Source organism: Bufo gargarizans, unplaced genomic scaffold (assembly GCF_014858855.1).
Source record: "Bufo gargarizans isolate SCDJY-AF-19 unplaced genomic scaffold, ASM1485885v1 fragScaff_scaffold_39_pilon, whole genome shotgun sequence".
Classification (NCBI taxonomy): Eukaryota; Metazoa; Chordata; class Amphibia; order Anura; family Bufonidae; genus Bufo; species Bufo gargarizans.
The window spans coordinates 80,242-99,843 of NW_025334109.1; the positions used below are offsets into that span (position 1 = coordinate 80,242).

At 48.6% G+C, this 19,602-nt stretch overlaps 1 protein-coding gene across 1 annotated transcript in view; it reads right to left on the bottom strand.

The window, feature by feature from the left end:
* Window positions 1–19,602, bottom strand: part of LOC122922503 — a gene marked incomplete at its 3' end in the record, with an annotated part of 439,559 nt that overhangs the window by 25,327 nt on the left and 394,630 nt on the right. Inside the window, exon 18 of the mRNA XM_044273117.1 lies at window positions 5,159–5,260. Within this exon, the coding sequence (XP_044129052.1) occupies window positions 5,159–5,260 (102 nt within the window). The remainder of the gene's footprint in view (window positions 1–5,158; window positions 5,261–19,602) is intronic.

Below are 19,602 nucleotides of genomic sequence, written 5' to 3' on the forward strand. Positions count from 1 at the left end.
GCGCAGGGCCGCCACCTCCGGACCGCACATCTGCGTTAGGCGGTCCGGAGGTGGTTAAAGTCATTTCCCTATCCACATTTGTTTGCAGAGCACTTGCAATGCTCTTAACCACATTTTGATGCCATTTGCAGCCCTCTAGCCCTTTCCATGACATTTTTACAGCCATTTTAGTGCTCAAAAGTTTGGGTCCCCATTGGGTCCCGAACTCGAACTTTTTTCTGAAGTTCGGCCGAACCCGTCAAACCCGAACATACAGGTGTCCGCTCAAATCTATATGCTATACATCAATTACTTATAAAATGATATGTATTTTTGTTTGCACTGGGAAGATTTTAATAGTCAGATATCAAGTTCTACAGCATTGTGAATTAAATTTGTATTTGTGCTACCTAAGCAGAGGTCACCATAAAGCCATATTGCCTCCTGTAAAGGTATTTTCATGCTTTAAAACCAGCCTAGTGTGTTTCTCCTTTGAGAGTGGAGCCAAGGACACTTCCTTAGAAGCTCCAGCCACATAAACTAATCCTTCATATCTTCCCCTTCTAAGACTCCATGGAGCTCAAGGAGTTTCCCTTCCAGTGACATTGGGAACAGAGCTTGTAACCTGTGTGCATTGTATATGTGTTTATACTGTATCTGTGTGTACAGAAAAAGGCACCTTTAAACAAGCAGATTATTGCTAACAAGCATCCATACAAACGCTCATTAGCGATGAACGGCCCGGACATTGGGCAAGGTAAAGAGCCCTTTAGGAGTCCAGTGGGTGTAATTCTAAGTTACTAACCGCAATTCTGTATACACAGTTACATATGGAAGACTGTCAGTCATTGAGTTCACAGTTAGGATATAATAATTCATTCAAATGCAGGAAGGGGTTAAAACATAGTTGTTGCTAAAACCAAAATTATGCACTTTCACAGGTGCTTCTCTGGAACAGAGCATATAAGTATGTTCTGCCCAGCAGGGTTAGAAAATGATTCTAGTTCATTTTGCCAGAGCCTTGGTAATTCTGAAGTGTTTAATGTGGTTATAGCAGCATCTAGTGATGCCAAGTTGTATTACACTTTGTTTTTCCTGTTACAAACACTACTGCATTGTGGACGGTGCACTGCATTGTGGGAGTGAAAAGCATCCTGGGAAAGAGAACCCTCCAGTCTACAGGACACATCAGCAGAGCTCTCCTCTTGCATATCTCCTTCTCAAACTCTACCAGCTGCAGTGGAGTACACACCTCAAAAACCACAAAAGGTCTCTGTCTCCTCCTGCTTCCTCTTCTGCTGCAGTCTTGGCCTCTTCCTTCCCCTCTGGAGTGCCAGTGGCACCTGCCACCCCGCAAACAGAGGATATGGCAGCAACACCACCATCTCCACCCCTGTCACCGACACCAAGCATTTCCACACTGTCCCATGGAAGCGTTCAGCTGTCCATCCCCCAAACACTGGAGAGAAAGAGGAAGTACCTCCCTACCCACCAGCGATCCCTGGCCCTGAATGCCAGCATTTCAAAATTCCTGGCATTTGAAATGCTATCATTCCATCTGGTGGAGACAGAGACTTTTAAAAACCTTATGGCGGTGGATGTCCTACAGTACGTGGTTCCCAGCCCCCACTACTTTTCCAGGTGAGCCATCCCTGCCCTGTACAACCAAGTGGCAGACAAAATAGGTGTGCACTGCGCAACACCATCTGTGCCAAGAGCCACATAACCACCGATACGTGGACCAGTAAACACGGGCATGTACGTTATATCTCCCTAACTGCACACTGGATAAATGCAGTGGCGGCTGGGCCTGAGGCTGATAGCAGTTTGGCGCATGTTCTTCCGTTGCCTTCTGTTGCCTCCTACTCCGCTTGCTCCTCTACCGCCTCCTCATCCGGTCAGTGTAACACCTGCACCACCAACTTCAGCACAGCAGCCAGGGGAAAACGACAGCAGGCTGTTTTGAAACTCATCTGTTTGGAGGAAAAACCACACACCGCGCAGGAGCTATGGACGGGCATGGAACAACAGACCGATGAGTGGTTGATGCCACTGAGCCTCAAGCCCGGCCTGGTGGTGTGCGATAACGGGCAAAATCTCATAGCAGCTCTGGGCCAAGACGGTGTGCTGAATTTGGTGGTGCAGAGGTTCCTGACAAATTACTTCAATATGTCAGAGCTGCTGCAGAAAGTCTGGGCCGTCTCTGCGTGCTTTCGGCATTCTCACCCTCTGCTGCTCGCTTGTCCGTGCTGCAGTGTAACTTTGGCCTTCCCGCTTACCGCCTCATATGTGACGTACCCACAAGTTAGAACTACACCTTGCAAATGCTGGAAAGACTGTGCGAGCAGCAGCAGGTGATAGTGGAGTTTCAGCTGCAGCACTCATGGGTGAGTCACTCTGCGGAACAGCACCACTTCTCCACCAACAAGTGGACCTCCATGCGGGATGTGTGTGCTGTGTTACGCTGTTTCGAGTACTCCACAAACATTGCCAGTGCCAATGACGCCATCCTCAGAGTTACTATCCCACTTCTATGTCTCCTTGAAAAAACGCTTTGATCAATGATGGTAGAGGGTGTGGCACAGGAGGAAGAGGGATCATTTACACGGTTATCAGGCCAGTCATTCACAAGTAGCTCGGAGGGTGGGTTCCTGCACCAATAGAGGCCAGGTACACAACTGTCCAGCCAGGACAGGACAGATCTTGAGGATGATGAGGAGGATGAACCATGGACACAGCAGGATGGCACCCAAAGCAGCTCATGGGCATCACTGGAGCGTGGCTGGGGGGATACAGAGGACACAGACGATACACCTCCCACAGAGGACAGCTTGTCGTTGCCTCTGGTCATCCTGGCAAACATGAGCGACTACATGCTGCAGTGCCTGTGCAATGACCGCCAAGTTGCCCACATTCTAACCAGTGCTGATTACTGGGTGGCCACCCTGCTGGATCCCCACTACAAGGACAACATGCCATCCTTAATTCCGTCACTGGAGCGTGATCGGAAGATGTGCGAGTACAAGCGCACGCTGGTAGACGCGCTGCTGATGGCATTCCCACCTGACAGCGGTGGCTCAGTGGAAGCACAGGGCGAAGGTAGAGGACGAGGAAAAAGTCGACAACGCAGCTGGGGCACTGCCAGCACCTCAGAAGGGAGGGTTAGCATGGCTGAAATGTGGAAAAGCTTAGTCAGCACGCCACAACAACCAGCACCACCAGCTTATACGGAACGTCTTAGCAGGAGGCAGCATTTCAGCAACATGGTGGAACAGTACATGTGCAAACACCTACACGTACAGACTGATGGGTCTGCCCCATTCAACTTCTGGGTCTCCAAATTTGGCACATGGCCTTTGCTTACCCTTTACGCCTTAGAGGTGCTTGCCTGCCCTGCGGCCAGTGTATTGTCCGAACATGTGTTCAGCGCGGCAGGTAGGGTTATCACAGACAAGCGCAGCCGCCTGTCCACAGCCAACGTGGACAAGCTCATATTCATTAAAATGAACCAGGCCTGGATCCCAAAGGATTTGTCCGTAGATTGTGCTGAATAGACAAGTATACCGGCCGCACCCAGCCATTGTTAGACTCCAGCGCACATTCTCTTTGCATTTTCTTTTCTATTTTACAATGTTTGGGGTCTTCCCAAATTTATTTAAAAAAAATAAAAATAAATAAAAATAAAGGAAAAAATATATATATAAAAAAAACAACAAAAACAGTGTTGGCTACCTCCTCCACCGCCGTTTTCACCTACACCGCTATGTCCATCGCCTCCTCAACCTCCTACTCCACTTTGACCTCCGTCTCCTAGTTAAAGATTATAATTTTTTTATTTTTTTATATTCTATGTTATTTTAAGTCATTTCCCTATCCACATTTATTTGCAGGGCAATTGTCCTGCTCTTTCCCACATTTTGCTTCTTTTTGTAGCCCTAGCCCTTACTATGACTATTTACAGCCATTTTAGTGCACCAAAGTTCGGGTCCCCATTGATTTCAATAGGCTCCGTGTTCGGGTCCCGAATTCGAACTTTTACCAGAAGTTCGGCCGAACCCAGTGAACCCGACCAGTCCACGGGTCCGCTCATCCCTAACTGTGAGTACAGCAGGCCAAAACACCCCAGAGCTAAGTCAAGCTTGGCTAACCGTAGCTCTGTGCTGAGTGTGCGAGTATCTCTCATCTGGCAGTTTTTTTCAATGCTGCCAGAAGTCAACAGCATTGCCCTGTACAAGATCTACAAGAGTAAAATAAGCTGGGGGTAGTTACAAAAATAGGCACCACAGTTCTATTGATCCACATGAAACGGCATCCACCAGCTAGCATAACAACAGTTTCCTCCTTCTCCTGTTCTCCTTTGCAGCAGCCACAGGTAGTACAGTGTTTGTGTCATCATCATTATCATACTTACTGCTTCTCCTGCTCAGACTCCTCCTCATCCTTCACTTGTTTGTCAGCCATCAATAACTTGATGTGTGATAAGGAAACAACTTTACACACCCAGCAATCTGCTGGTGCGCAATAATAATTCCCATCTGGCCAAGTTGCTGGCCTTGCAGTCGCTGCCTTACCATTTAATAACATCAGCTCAGCCTCACTGGAAGATTACTATCCGGCATTAGTTTTCCAAAAAAGTCACCCCTGCTTTGTACCGGGCAGTTCCCTGCGATTGTTGCAGTGTGGCAAAGTTCACTCATCTGTGGACACCTGGAGCAGCTCTTACGGCAGGGACAGTACATGTCTTTCACGGCACACTGGGTCAATGTTTTTAGCTGCGAGGCAGCACCCTGGCAACAAAGCCAGGTCCTTTTGACATCTTTTCCCCTCTGACGATTGTGTTACCTTTATTTATGAGTTGTAAATATATTCCCACTTGGGACTTCCCTTACTAATAATAAGGTATGATTGAGTGTAAGCATCAGTACTAATATATGAGCGGAGGCTCAGTATGTTGCAACAAAGGTGATGCCACTTCAAACATGTAGTCATCTGGATAAAATCTATGTTACACATACCTACTTTGTTACCTCTATGGCTAATAGACAAAGGTCCTGACTCCTGAACAAAACACTATTCAAAAATGGTTATCAACTCTTCTTTTTATGTAGAATATTTCCATCTACAGATGCTGATAACAGATTAAGCAGACAAAACTAAACAACCAATAATTTATACTCACTTCAAACATTTTTAAAAGCTCGGATATTTCGCTCTTTAGACATGCAAAGATTTCAGATTTTAGATTGTCTGTGTTGTTTAAGATAATTCTGGCTATTTTCACCTGAAATAAAATATAATGAACAATATATGAATAAATATGAACAATAACAGTGACAATTTTCACTTGTATAATAATCAATTTTCTCATATGCAACAGATTTCAGTTTGGGATTTTGTCACAAGATTTTCAAAACCCTGGGGTAAGTCCTGGCACATGTGTGCAAAAAGTTATTAATGCAACATTTGTGCAATATTTTAGACTACGGGTGAGCAATATCCAATATTCCAGCTATTGTGAAACTACAACTACCAGCATGCTCTGTTCACATATATGAGAGTTATGAGAGCAGACAAAGCAAGTGTTGATGTTGGGAGTTGTAATTTCACAACAGCTGGAGTGCTGGAGGTTAGTGATCCTTGTTTTAGACTATGACATCCCGATGACAGTTTAGTGAACTTGGCGAATGTCCAGTAACTTTTGTAACATTTTTATGTTTCAATTGTTTTTATTGAAAGGTAATGTAGAACATAATTTGGCATAAATTGACACAGTAAGGCCTAGTTCACAAGAACGTATGGCTTTTATAGTTTTTTGCGGTCCGTTTTTCACGGATCCATTGTTCCGTTTTTTGTTTCCGTTTTTCCGTTCCGTTTTTCCGTATGCCATGTACAGTATACAGTAATTACATAGAAAAAATTGGGCTGGGCATAACATTTTCAATAGATGGTTCAGAAAAACCGGAACGGATACGGAAGACATACGGATGCATTTCCGTATGTGTTCCGTTTTTCTTGCGGACCCATTGACTTGAATAGAGCCACGGAACGTGATTTGCGGCCAAATATAGGACATGTTCTATCTTTCAACAGAACTGAAAAACTGAAATTCGGAAACGGAATGCATACGGAGTACATTCCGTTTTTTTTGCGGAACCATTGAAATGAATGGTTCCGTATACGGACCGTATATGGAACACAAAAAAAACGGCCCGTACACTCGCAAAAAAAAAGTTTGTGTGAACCAGGCCTAAGGCTGGTTTCACACGGGCGGGATTTCCGCACGGGTGCAATGCGTGAGGTGAACACATTGCACCCACACTGAATCCGGCCCCCATCACTTCTATGGGGCTGTGCACATGAGCGGTGATTTTCACGCATCACTTGTGCGTTGCGTGAAAATCGCAGCATGTTCTATATTAAGCGTTTTTCACACAACGCAGGCCCCATAGAAATAAATGGGTCCTTTTCCTCACAGATGGGTACGAAACATGCCGATTTTTCTCACGCACGTGCAAAACGCATTGCAATGTTTTGCACTCGCACGGAAAAACCGCGCATGTTCCCGCAACCCACCCACATCTTTTTCCGCAACGCCCGTGTGAAACCAGCCTAAGGTCTCTTTTACACAAGCGAGTTTTCCGGGCGGGTGCAATGCGTGATGTGAACGCATACCACCTGCACCTGCACTAAATTCTGACCCATTCATTTCAATGGGTCTGTGTACATGAGCCTTGTTTTTCACGCATCAGTTCTGCATTGCATGAAAATCGCAGCGTGTTCTATATTCTGGGTTTTTCACACAGCCCTGGCCCCATAGAAGTGAATAGAGCTTCAGTGAAAAACGCATTGCATCCGGAAACAAGTGCAGATGCGATGCGTTTTTCACTGATGGTTGCTAAGAGATGTTGTTTGTAAACCATCAGTTTTTTTATCACGCGCGTGAAAAACACATCAAAATGCATTGCACCCGCGCGGAAAAAACTGAACAACTGAACTCAATCGCAGACAAAACTGAACTTGCTTGCAAAATGGTGCGAGTTTCACTGAACGCATCCTGAACGCATCCTGAACGCATCCAGAGCCAAACCGTCACGCTCGTATGAAAGAGGCCTAATTCAAGTCAGATGTTAAAATAGAACACACAACAAAAGATGAAGTCAGCTCTGCAAAGTCATCTTCATATGAGTATAAGAATAGAGATTTCAAATACAGGGGGGGCACACAGCACATGATGGCAGATGTGTGGCACTAGCACTCACTCGTTCTTGGTACATTCCTCTCATCACATATCAGAGCACCTACTGGACTCTGTGTGAAATGCTCAAAATGGTGCCGATGCACAACTCCAATCAAATAATCCCAATATATAGGTGCAGCGTTATTCATTCATGTTTAGTATTGCATTGTCATTAGACTACAGTAGACGCCTTTTTCCACCTACATACTTATTTTGCTAAAACTTCACTTTTATTGATATGTGCTAATACAAAAGAATCAGCAAACAAAAAGAAACTTAGTTTAAAAACTATCAGGGTGAGCGAGGGCTTCAGCACTTGACATGCTAAACTATAACTTGACAGCATTAGCTGTCACGATTGCTCAGATTTCTGTGCGACGGTGGTTGCGCGCTGCCACCGACGCTCACATTATCCAACTGGTCTATCACTCCTATGATCAGTACTGATAGCGCTCACTACCTGTGCTAAAACTGATTGCTCAGAGGCTGCCCCTCGACATGTTTAGCCGAATGTTCAGCGTCCTCAGGGGTTCGGGCAGTCTACAGACTCAGGTATTCTTGATGGCTCACCACATTTCTTAATTATTACTCCTCTAATTCCAACCAGATTCCCCTTTTTTCTGTATACTTCTTTCTCGGACAGTATCCTAAATTTATGGATCACTTGTTATGGGAGGAGACTCTAACCTAGTGTTAGATTCCTCCCATGAGTAGTCCAATCCTAATAGATCAAAACAAATTCCCCTGAATAAGGCCTCATGCACACGACAGTTTATTTTCACGGTCCGCAAAAACGGGGTCCGTAGGTCCGTGATCCGTGACCGTTTTTTCGTCCGTGGGTCTTCCTTGATTTTTGGAGGATCCACGGACATGAAAAAAAAGTTGTTTTAGTGTCCGCCTGGCCGTGCGGAGCCAAACGGATCCGTCCTGAATTACAATGCAAGTCAATGGGGACGGATCCGTTTGACATTGACACAATATGGTGCAATTGCAAACCGATCCGTCCCCATTGACTTTCAATGTAAAGTCAGGAGTCCCTTTACTTTCACACTCATATAATGCAGACGGTGGCTCCGTTCAGAGCGGATCCGTCTGCATTATATTGTTAAAACATTTCTAAGTGTGAAAATAGCCTCAGACGGATCCGTCCAGACTTTACATTGAAAGTCATTGGGGAACGGATCCGTTTGAAAATTGAGCCACAGTGTGTCATCTTCAAACTGATCCGTCCCCATTGACTTACATTGTAAGTTTGGACGGTTCCGCTTGCCTCCGCACGGCCAGGCGGGCACCCGAACATAACTTGAAGCGTCCCCATCACCATGGGAACGCTTCTATGTTAGAATATACTGTCGGATATGAGCTACATCGTGAAACTCAGATCCGACAGTATATTCTAACACAGAGGCGTTCCCTTGGTGATGGGGACGCTTCAGGTTAGAATATACTGAAAAACTGTGTACATGACTGCCCCCTGCTGCCTGGCAGCACCCGATCTCTTACAGGGGGCCGTGATCAGCACAATTAACTCCTCAGGTGCCGCACCTGAAGGGGTTAATTGTACTATCATATCCCCCTGTAAGAGATCAGGGCTGCCAGGCAGCAGGGGGCAGACCCCCCCCCTCCCCAGTTTGAATATCATTGGTGGCCAGTGCGGCCCCCCCCTCCCTCCCTCTATTGTAATAAATCGTTGGTGGCACAGTGTGCGCCCCCTATCGCCCCCCCCTCCCTCTATTGTAATAAATCGTTGGTGGCACGGTGTGCGTCCCCCATCGGGCCCCCCCTTCCTCCCTCTATTGTAATAAATCATTGGTGGCACAGTGTGCGCCCCCCATCGCCCCCCCCTCCCTCCCTCTAATGTAATAAATCGTTGGTGGCACAGTGTGCGCCCCCCATCGGCCCCCCTCCCTCTATAGCAGTAACAACATTGGTGGCCAGTGTGCGGCCTCCCATCCCCCCCCCCCCCGATCATTGGTGGCAGCGTAGTTCCGATCGGAGTCCCAGTTTAATCGCTGGGGCTCCAATCGGTAACCATGGCAACCAGGAAGCTACTGCAGCCCTGGTTGCCATGGTTACTTAGCAATAGTACAATAGTAGAAGATTCATACTTACCTGCTTGCTGCTGCGATGTCTGTGACCGGCCGGGAGCTCCTCCTACTGGTAAGTGACAGTTCTTTAGCAATGCGCCGCACAGACCTGTCACTTACCAGTAGGTGGAGCTCCCGGCCGGACACGAACATCGCAGCAGCAAGCAGCTAACTATGAATCTTCTACTACAGGGAGTGCAGAATTATTAGGCAAATGAGTATTTTGACCACATCATCCTCTTTATGCATGTTGTCTTACTCCAAGCTGTATAGGCTCGAAAGCCTACTACCAATTAAGCATATTAGGTGATGTGCATCTCTGTAATGAGAAGGGGTGTGGTCTAATGACATCAACACCCTATATCAGGTGTGCATAATTATTAGGCAACTTCCTTTCCTTTGGCAAAATGGGTCAAAAGAAGGACTTGACAGGCTCAGAAAAGTCAAAAATAGTGAGATATCTTGCAGAGGGATGCAGCACTCTTAAAATTGCAAAGCTTCTGAAGCGTGATCATCGAACAATCAAGCGTTTCATTCAAAATAGTCAACAGGGTCGCAAGAAGCGTGTGGAAAAACCAAGGCGCAAAATAACTGCCCATGAACTGAGAAAAGTCAAGCGTGCAGCTGCCAAGATGCCACTTGCCACCAGTTTGGCCATATTTCAGAGCTGCAACATCACTGGAGTGCCCAAAAGCACAAGGTGTGCAATACTCAGAGACATGGCCAAGGTAAGAAAGGCTGAAAGACGACCACCACTGAACAAGACACACAAGCTGAAACGTCAAGACTGGGCCAAGAAATATCTCAGGACTGATTTTTCTAAGGTTTTATGGACTGATGAAATGAGAGGGAGTCTTGATGGGCCAGATGGATGGGCCCGTAGCTGGATTGGTAAAGGGCAGAGAGCTCCAGTCCGACTCAGACGCCAGCAAGGTGGAGGTGGAGTACTGGTTTGGGCTGGTATCATTAAAGATGAGCTTGTGGGGCCTTTTCGGGTTGAGGATGGAGTCAAGCTCAACTCCCAGTCCTACTGCCAGTTTCTGGAAGACACCTTCTTCAAGCAGTGGTACAGAAAGAAGTCTGCATCCTTCAAGAAAAACATGATTTTCATGCAGGACAATGCTCCATCACACGCGTCCAAGTACTCCACAGCGTGGCTGGCAAGAAAGGGTATAAAAGAAGAAAATCTAATGACATGGCCTCCTTGTTCACCTGATCTGAACCCCATTGAGAACCTGTGGTCCATCATCAAATGTGAGATTTACAAGGAGGGAAAACAGTACACCTCTCTGAACAGTGTCTGGGAGGCTGTGGTTGCTGCTGCACGCAATGTTGATGGTGAACAGATCAAAACACTGACAGAATCCATGGATGGCAGGCTCTTGAGTGTCCTTGCAAAGAAAGGTGGCTATATTGGTCACTGATTTGTTTTTGTTTTGTTTTTGAATGTCAGAAATGTATATTTGTGAATGTTGAGATGTTATATTGGTTTCACTGGTAAAAATAAATAATTGAAATGGGTATATAATTGTTTTTTGTTAAGTTGCTTAATAATTATGCACAGTAATAGTCACCTGCACACACAGATATCCCCCTAAGATAGCTAAAACTAAAAACAAACTAAAAACTACTTCCAAAAATATTCAGCTTTGATATTAATGTTTTGGGTTCATTGAGAACATGGTTGTTGTTCAATAATAAAATTAATCCTCAAAAATACAACTTGCCTAATAATTCTGCACTCCCTGTATTGTACTATTGCTAAGTAACCATGGCAACCAGGACTGCAGTAGCGTCCTGGTTGCCATGGTTACCGATCGGAGCCCGAGCGATTAAACTGGGACTCCGATCGGAACTCTGCTGCCACCAATGATGGGGGGGGGGGAGATGGAAGGCCGCACACTGGCACAATGTTGTTACTGCTATAGAGGGAGGGGGGCCGATGGGGGGTGCACACTGTGCCACCAACGATTTATTACAATAGAGGGAGGGGGGAGGGCGACGGGGGGCGCACTCTGTGCCACCAACGATTTATTACAATAGAGGGAGGGAGGGGGGGGCGATGGGGGGTGCACACTGTGCCACCAATGATTTATTACAATAGAGGGAGGGAGGGGGGGGCGCACACTGTGCCACCAACGATTTATTACAATAGAGGGAGGGAGGGGGGGCCGATGGGGGGTGCACACTGGCCACCAACGATTTATTACAATAGAGGGAGGAAGGGGGGGCCCGATGGGGGGCGCACACTGGCCACCAAGCTATTATTACAATAGAGGGAGGGAGGGGGGGCCGCACTGGCCACCAATGATATTCAAACTGGGGAGGGGAGGGGTCTGCCCCCTGCTGCCTGGCAGCCCTGAGCTCTTACAGGGGGATATTATAGTACAATTAACCCCTTCAGGTGCCGCACCTGAAGGGGTTAATTGTGCTGATCACGGCCCCCTGTAAGAGATCGGGTGCTGCCAGGCAGCAGGGGGCAGTCTTGTACACAGTTTGTAGTGTATTCTAACTAGAAGCGTCCCCATCACCATGGGAACGCTTTTGTGTTAGAATATACTGTTGGATATGAGTTTTCACGAAGTGAAAACTTAGATCTGAAAAAGCTTTTATGCAGACGGATTTTCGGATCCGTCTGTATGAAAGCAACCTACGGCCACGGATCACGGACACGGATGCCAATCTTGTGTGCATCCGTGTTCTTTCACGGACCCATTGACTTGAATGGGTCCGTGAACCGTTGTCCGTAAAAAAAATAGGACAGGTCATATTGTTTTGACGGACAGGATACACGGATCACGGCCTCGGCTGCAAAACGGTGCATTTTCCGATTTTTCCACGGACCCATTGAAAGTCAATGGGTCCACGAAAAAAAACGGAAAATGGCACAACGGCCACGGATGCACACAATGGTCGTGTGCATGAGGCCTAAACCAGATAACCAATTGACTAAACTGGTTTCACTAACAACCTGCTTGATATCTAGCATCATTCCCACTCCACAACACAGGTCTTTACCTATTATTTTGTTGTAATGGTGGTTGCTGACCGCAGATGTTCCCCTAATGCTGGGGTCCCAGGCTCAGTGTTCAGGCGAGCACTGTCCTTCCTAGCCTCCTCCATCATTGTCTGTGTCCGGATGCATTACGGAGCTGTCACGACCATGGTCATGGTTGTGACTCCTGGACCCACATGCAGTTGCCCGCGGTCTGGTCTTGTTGTCAATCACAGGTGAGGGCTGAAGTATCTTGCCTCACGTGTGGTTGCCGCTGGCAACATGATCCTATTGGCAGTATAGCAGCCTGAGCTGTTGCTAGGCAGCTTGCTGTCAAGTGCATGCGGTTGCACCTGGCAACCTGTCTTTGTATGTGTACACTTTCTCTGTTTGGTGTGCACGGGGTTTTGTGTGTGTGCATTTCCATTTAAGTGGCTTCACTACCCTGTCTGGTCTTGGAAGGGTTAATTCCCTTTCCAGTGTGTGTCTGTGTGGTTGTAGCTACTTGCCCTATTTAGCCTCTGATGAGACCTGAAGCAGAGGGGTACTCCAGCCTTGTTGTATGCAGGAGTCATCCTCCTGGTCTCTTATACCATCTTCCAGTGAGGGCCTACCTTGTGGTCATAAAGACATGTACTGATGTTATATTTTATGTTTGTGTGGTGTCTATTCTCACTGTAGCTATGGATCTGGTTTCCTGTGTATTTATGTGTGTTTGCTGTGTCCTTTTTATGTTTGGTGTAGACATCAGCATTTGAGCACGGGTTCCAGTCAGTGTGTCTGTGGCAGGTAGGTCTGGAAGTGCTTTCATTCACCTGCCATATCCATAGGCTGTTTATGTTTCCCTTTCCTTGCAGCTTGTCCAGTTAGACTCCTGTTTGTCCATGTGTAGGAGGAACAGGTTGTCTTACCCAGCTCCTAGCTCAGGGATCTCTTGAGGGCTAGTAGGGACCCGAGGTTCCTGAGTATGAGCCCTCCTACCATCTGGGTTGGCTCATACAGTTAGGAGTCAGGGTCAGAGTTAGGGACGCTTTAGGAGGTGACCTGCTCCCTAATTCTGTTGTCCTGGCCGAGCAGCTTCCCTTTTCCTTAACATCACATGGATGAGGGTTTCCCCCACTCTCATCCGTGACAGGAGCAGGTAGCTGCGGCGATCTGTTGCTGGTGTCTTCTCATTCACCGCCTCGGTCCTGGGCTCTGTCCGGCAGGTATTGTCCTTCCTAGAATCCGCTCCATGGTTTCCTTCCAGCTCTGCACAATGCATGCCTTCCAGCCTGTTCCATGTAAGGGCCGGCGTGTGTCACTTCCTAATCTTTAAAGGTTTTGCACATTTGACCTGCGTGACCAATCCCAGCCACCCTGCACCTATATGAGTAATCCATACCCCTTCCCAGGTGCCTGAGCATGAGGTCCTTGTGTCCTGCATAGGTAGAATTTGTTTGTGCTTGAGTTCCTGTGTTCCTGACTAGAGTTGAGCGAACACCTGGATGTTCGGGTTCGAGAAGTTCGGCCGAACATCCCGGAAATGTTCGGGTTCGGGATCCGAACCCGATCCGAACTTCGTCCCGAACCCGAACCCCATTGAAGTCAATGGGGACCCGAACTTTTCGGCACTAAAAAGGCTGTAAAACAGCCCAGGAAAGAGCTAGAGGGCTGCAAAAGGCAGCAACATGTAGGTAAATCCCCTGCAAACAAATGTGGATAGGGAAATGAATTAAAATAAAAATTAAATAAATAAAAATTAACCAAAATCAATTGGAGAGAGGTTCCATAGCAGAGAATCTGGCTTCCCGTCACCCACCACTGGAACAGTCCATTCTCAGATATTTAGGCCCCGGCACCCAGGCAGAGGAGAGAGGTCCCGTAACAGAGAATCTGTCTTCATGTCAGCAGAGAATTAGTCTGCATGTCATAGCAGAGAATGAGGCTTCACGTCAGCCACCACTGCAACAGTCCATTGGCATATATTTAGGCCCAGCACACACACAGGCAGAGGAGAGAGGTCCCGTAACAGAGAATCTGGCTTCATGTCAGCAGAGAATCAGTCTGCATGTCATAGCAGAGAATCAGGCTTCACGTCAGCCACCACTGCAACAGTCCATTGTCATAAATTTAGGCCCAGCACCCAGGCAGAGGAGAGAGGTCCCGTAACAGAGAATCTGGCTTCATGTCAGCAGAGAATCAGTCTTCATATCATAGCAGAGAATCAGGCTTCACGTCACCCACCACTGTAAGAGTCAATTTTCATAAATTTAGGCCCAGAACCCAGGCAGAGGAGAAAGGTCCCGTAACAGACAATCTGGCTTCATGTCAGCAGAGAATCAGTCTTCATATCATAGCAGAGAATCAGGCTTCACGTCACCCACCACTGTAAGAGTCAATTTTCATAAATTTAGGCCCAGAACCCAGGCAGAGGAGAAAGGTCCAGTAACAGACAATCTGGCTTCATGTCAGCAGAGAATCAGTCTTCATATCATAGCAGAGAATCAGGCTTCACGTCACCCACCACTGTAAGAGTCAATTTTCATAAATTTAGGCCCAGAACCCAGGCAGAGGAGAAAGGTCCCGTAACAGACAATCTGGCTTCATGTCAGCAGAGAATCAGTCTTCATATCATAGCAGAGAATCAGGCTTCACGTCACCCACCACTGTAAGAGTCAATTTTCATAAATTTAGGCCCAGAACCCAGGCAGAGGAGAAAGGTCCCGTAACAGACAATCTGGCTTCATGTCAGCAGAGAATCAGTCTTCATATCATAGCAGAGAATCAGGCTTCACGTCACCCACCACTGTAAGAGTCAATTTTCATAAATTTAGGCCCAGAACCCAGGTAGAGGAGAAAGGTCCCGTAACAGACAATCTGGCTTCATGACAGCAGAGAATCAGTCTGCATGTCATAGCAGAGAATCAGGCTTCACGTCAGCCACCACTGCAACAGTCCATTGTCATAAATTTAGGCCCAGCACCCAGGCAGAGGAGAGAGGTCCCGTAACAGAGGATCTGGCTTCATGTCAGCAGAGAATCAGTCTGCATGTCATAGCAGAGAATGAGGCTTCACGTCAGCCACCACTGCAACAGTCCATTGGCATATATTTAGGCCCAGCACACACACAGGCAGAGGAGAGAGGTCCCGTAACAGACAATCTGGCTTCATGTCAGCAGAGAATTAGTCTGCATGTCATAGCAGAGAATGAGGCTTCACGTCACCCACCACTGCAACAGTCCATTGGCATATATTCAGGCCCAGCACCCAGGCAGAGGAGAGAGGTCCCGTAACAGAGGATCTGGCTTCATGTCAGCAGAGAATCAGTCTGCATGTCATAGCAGAGAATCAGGCTTCACGTCAGCCACCACTGCAACAGTCCATTGTCATAAATTTAGGCCCAGCACCCAGGCAGAGGAGAGAGGTCCCGTAACAGAGGATCTGGCTTCATGTCAGCAGAGAATCAGTCTGCATGTCATAGCAGAGAATGAGGCTTCACGTCAGCCACCACTGCAACAGTCCATTGGCATATATTTAGGCCCAGCACACACACAGGCAGAGGAGAGAGGTCCCGTAACAGACAATCTGGCTTCATGTCAGCAGAGAATTAGTCTGCATGTCATAGCAGAGAATGAGGCTTCACGTCACCCACCACTGCAACAGTCCATTGGCATATATTCAGGCCCAGCACCCAGGCAGAGGAGAGAGGTCCCGTAACAGAGGATCTGGCTTCATGTCAGCAGAGAATCAGTCTGCATGTCATAGCAGAGAATCAGGCTTCACGTCAGCCACCACTGCAACAGTCCATTGTCATAAATTTAGGCCCAGCACCCAGGCAGAGGAGAGAGGTCCCGTAACAGAGGATCTGGCTTCATGTCAGCAGAGAATCAGTCTGCATGTCATAGCAGAGAATGAGGCTTCACGTCACCCACCACTGCAACAGTCCATTGGCATATATTCAGGCCCAGCACCCAGGCAGAGGAGAGAGGTCCCGTAACAGAGGATCTGGCTTCATGTCAGCAGAGAATCAGTCTGCATGTCATAGCAGAGAATCAGGCTTCACGTCAGCCACCACTGCAACAGTCCATTGTCATAAATTTAGGCCCAGCACCCAGGCAGAGGAGAGAGGTCCCGTAACAGAGGATCTGGCTTCATGTCAGCAGAGAATCAGTCTGCATGTCATAGCAGAGAATCAGGCTTCACGTCAGCCACCACTGCAACAGTCCATTGTCATAAATTTAGGCCCAGCACCCAGGCAGAGGAGAGAGGTCCCGTAACAGACAATCTGGCTTCATGTCAGCAGAGAATTAGTCTGCATGTCATAGCAGAGAATCAGGCTTCATGTCAGCCACCACTGCAACAGTCCATTGGCATATATTTAGGCCTAGCACACAGGCAGAGGAGAGGTTCATTCAACTTTGGGTAGCATCGCAATATAATGGTAAAATGAAAATAAAAATAGGATTGAATGAGGAAGTGCCCTGGAGTCCAATAATATATGGTTATGGGGAGGTAGTTAATGTCTAATCTGGACAAGGGACGGACAGGTCCTGTGGGATCCATGCCTGGTTCATTTTTATGAACGTCAGCTTGTCCACATTGGCTGTAGACAGGCGGCTGCGTTTGTCTGTAATGACGCCCCCTGCCGTGCTGAATACACGTTCAGACAAAACGCTGGCTGCCGGGCAGGCCAGCACCTCCAAGGCATAAAAGGCTAGCTCTGGCCACGTGGACAATTTAGAGACCCAGAAGTTGAATGGGGCCGAACCATCAGTCAGTACGTGGAGGGGTGTGCACACGTACTGTTCCACCATGTTAGTGAAATGTTGCCTCCTGCTAACACGTTGCGTATCAGGTGGTGGTGCAGTTAGCTGTGGCGTGTTGACAAAAGTTTTCCACATCTCTGCCATGCTAACCCTGCCCTCAGAGGAGCTGGCCGTGACACAGCTGCCTTGGCGACCTCTTGCTCCTCCTCTGCCTTGGCCTTGGGCTTCCACTTGTTCCCCTGTGACATTTGGGAATGCTCTCAGTAGCGCGTCTACCAACGTGCGCTTGTACTCGCGCATCTTCCTATCACGCTCCAGTGCAGGAAGTAAGGTGGGCACATTGTCTTTGTAGCGTGGATCCAGCAGGGTGGCAACCCAGTAGTCCGCACAGGTTAAAATGTGGGCAACTCTGCTGTCGTTGCGCAGGCACTGCAGCATGTAGTCGCTCATGTGTGCCAGGCTGCCCAGGGGTAAGGACAAGCTGTCCTCTGTGGGAGGCGTATCGTCATCGTCCTGCCTTTCCCCCCAGCCACGCACCAGTGATGGACCCGAGCTGCGTTGGGTGCCACCCCGCTGTGACCATGCTTCATCCTCATCCTCCTCCACCTCCTCCTCATCCTCGTCCTCCTCGTCCTCCAGTAGTGGGCCCTGGCTGGCCACATTTGTACCTGGCCTCTGCTGTTGCAAAAAACCTCCCTCTGAGTCACTTCGAAGAGACTGGCCTGAAAGTGCTAAAAATGACCCCTCTTCCTCATCCTCCTCCTCCTCCTCCTGGGCCACCTCCTGTTCCATCATCGCCCTAAGTGTTTTCTCAAGGAGACATAGAAGTGGTATTGTAACGCTGATAACGGTGTCATCGCCACTGGCCATGTTGGTGGAGTACTCGAAACAGCGCAACAGGGCACACAGGTCTCGCATGGAGGCCCAGTCATTGGTGGTGAAGTGGTGCTGTTCTGTAGTGCGACTGACCCGTGCGTGCTGCAGCTGAAACTCCACTATGGCCTGCTGCTGCTCGCACAGTCTGTCCAGCATGTGCAAGGTGGAGTTCCACCTGGTGGGCACGTCGCATATGAGGCGGTGAGCGGGAAGGCCGAAGTTACGCTGTAGCGCAGACAGGCGAGCAGCGGCAGGATGTGAACGCCGGAAGCGCGAACAGACGGCCCGCACTTTATGCAGCAGCTCTGACATGTCGGGGTAGTTGTGAATGAACTTCTGCACCACCAAATTCAGCACATGCGCCAAGCAAGGGATGTGCGTCAAATTGGCTAGTCCCAGAGCTGCAACGAGATTTCGCCCATTATCACACACCACCAGGCCGGGCTTGAGGCTCACCGGCAGCAACCACTCGTCGGTCTGTTGTTCAATACCCCGCCACAACTCCTGTGCGGTGTGGGGCCTGTCCCCCAAACATATGAGTTTCAGAATGGCCTGCTGACGTTTACCCCGGGCTGTGCTGAAGTTGGTGGTGAAGGTGTGTGGCTGACTGGATGAGCAGGTGGAAGAAGAGGAGGAGGAAGCCGAGAAGGAGGAGGTGGCAACAGGAGGCAAAGAATGTTGCCCTGCGATCCTTGGCGGCGGCAGGACGTGCGCCAAACAGCTCTCCGCCTGGGGCCCAGCTGCCACTACATTTACCCAGTGTGCAGTTAGGGAGATATAGCGTCCCTGGCCGTGCTTACTGGTCCACGTATCTGTGGTTAGGTGGACCTTGCTACAGATGGCGTTGCGCAGTGCACACTTGATTTTATCGGATACTTGGTTGTGCAGGGAAGGCACGGCTCTCTTGGAGAAGTAGTGCCGGCTGGGAACAACATACTGTGGGACAGCAAGCGACATGAGCTGTTTGAAGCTGTCTGTGTCCACCAGCCTAAATGACAGCATTTCATAGGCCAGTAGTTTAGAAATGCTGGCATTCAGGGCCAGGGATCGAGGGTGGCTAGGTGGGAATTTACGCTTTCTATCAAATGTTTGTGAGATGGAGAGCTGAACGCTGGCGTGTGACATGGTTGAGACGCTTGGTGACGGAGGTGGTGGTGGTGGTGTTGGTGGTACATCCCCTGTTTGCTGGGCGGCAGGTGCCAACGTTCCTCCAGAGGCGGAGGAAGAGGCCGAGGCGGCAGCAGCAGAATAGGCCGAGGCGGCAGCAGCAGAAGAGGTAGCAGGGGGAGCCTGAGTGACTTCCTTGGTTTTAAGGTGTTTACTCCACTGCAGTTCATGCTTTGCATGCAGGTGCCTGGTCATGCAGGTTGTGCTCAGGTTCAGAACGTTAATGCCTCGCTTCAGGCTCTGATGGCACAGCGTGCAAACCACTCGGGTCTTGTCGTCAGCACATTGTTTGAAGAAGTGCCATGCCAGGGAACTCCTTGAAGCTGCCTTTGGGGTGCTCGGTCCCAGATGGCGGCGGTCAGTAGCAGGTGGAGTCTCTTGGCGGCGGGTGTTCTGCTTTTGCCCACTGCTCCCTCTTTTGCTACGCTGTTGGCTCGGTCTCACCACTGCCTCTTCCTCCGAACTGTGAAAGTCAGTGGCACGACCTTCATTCCATGTGGGGTCTAGGACCTC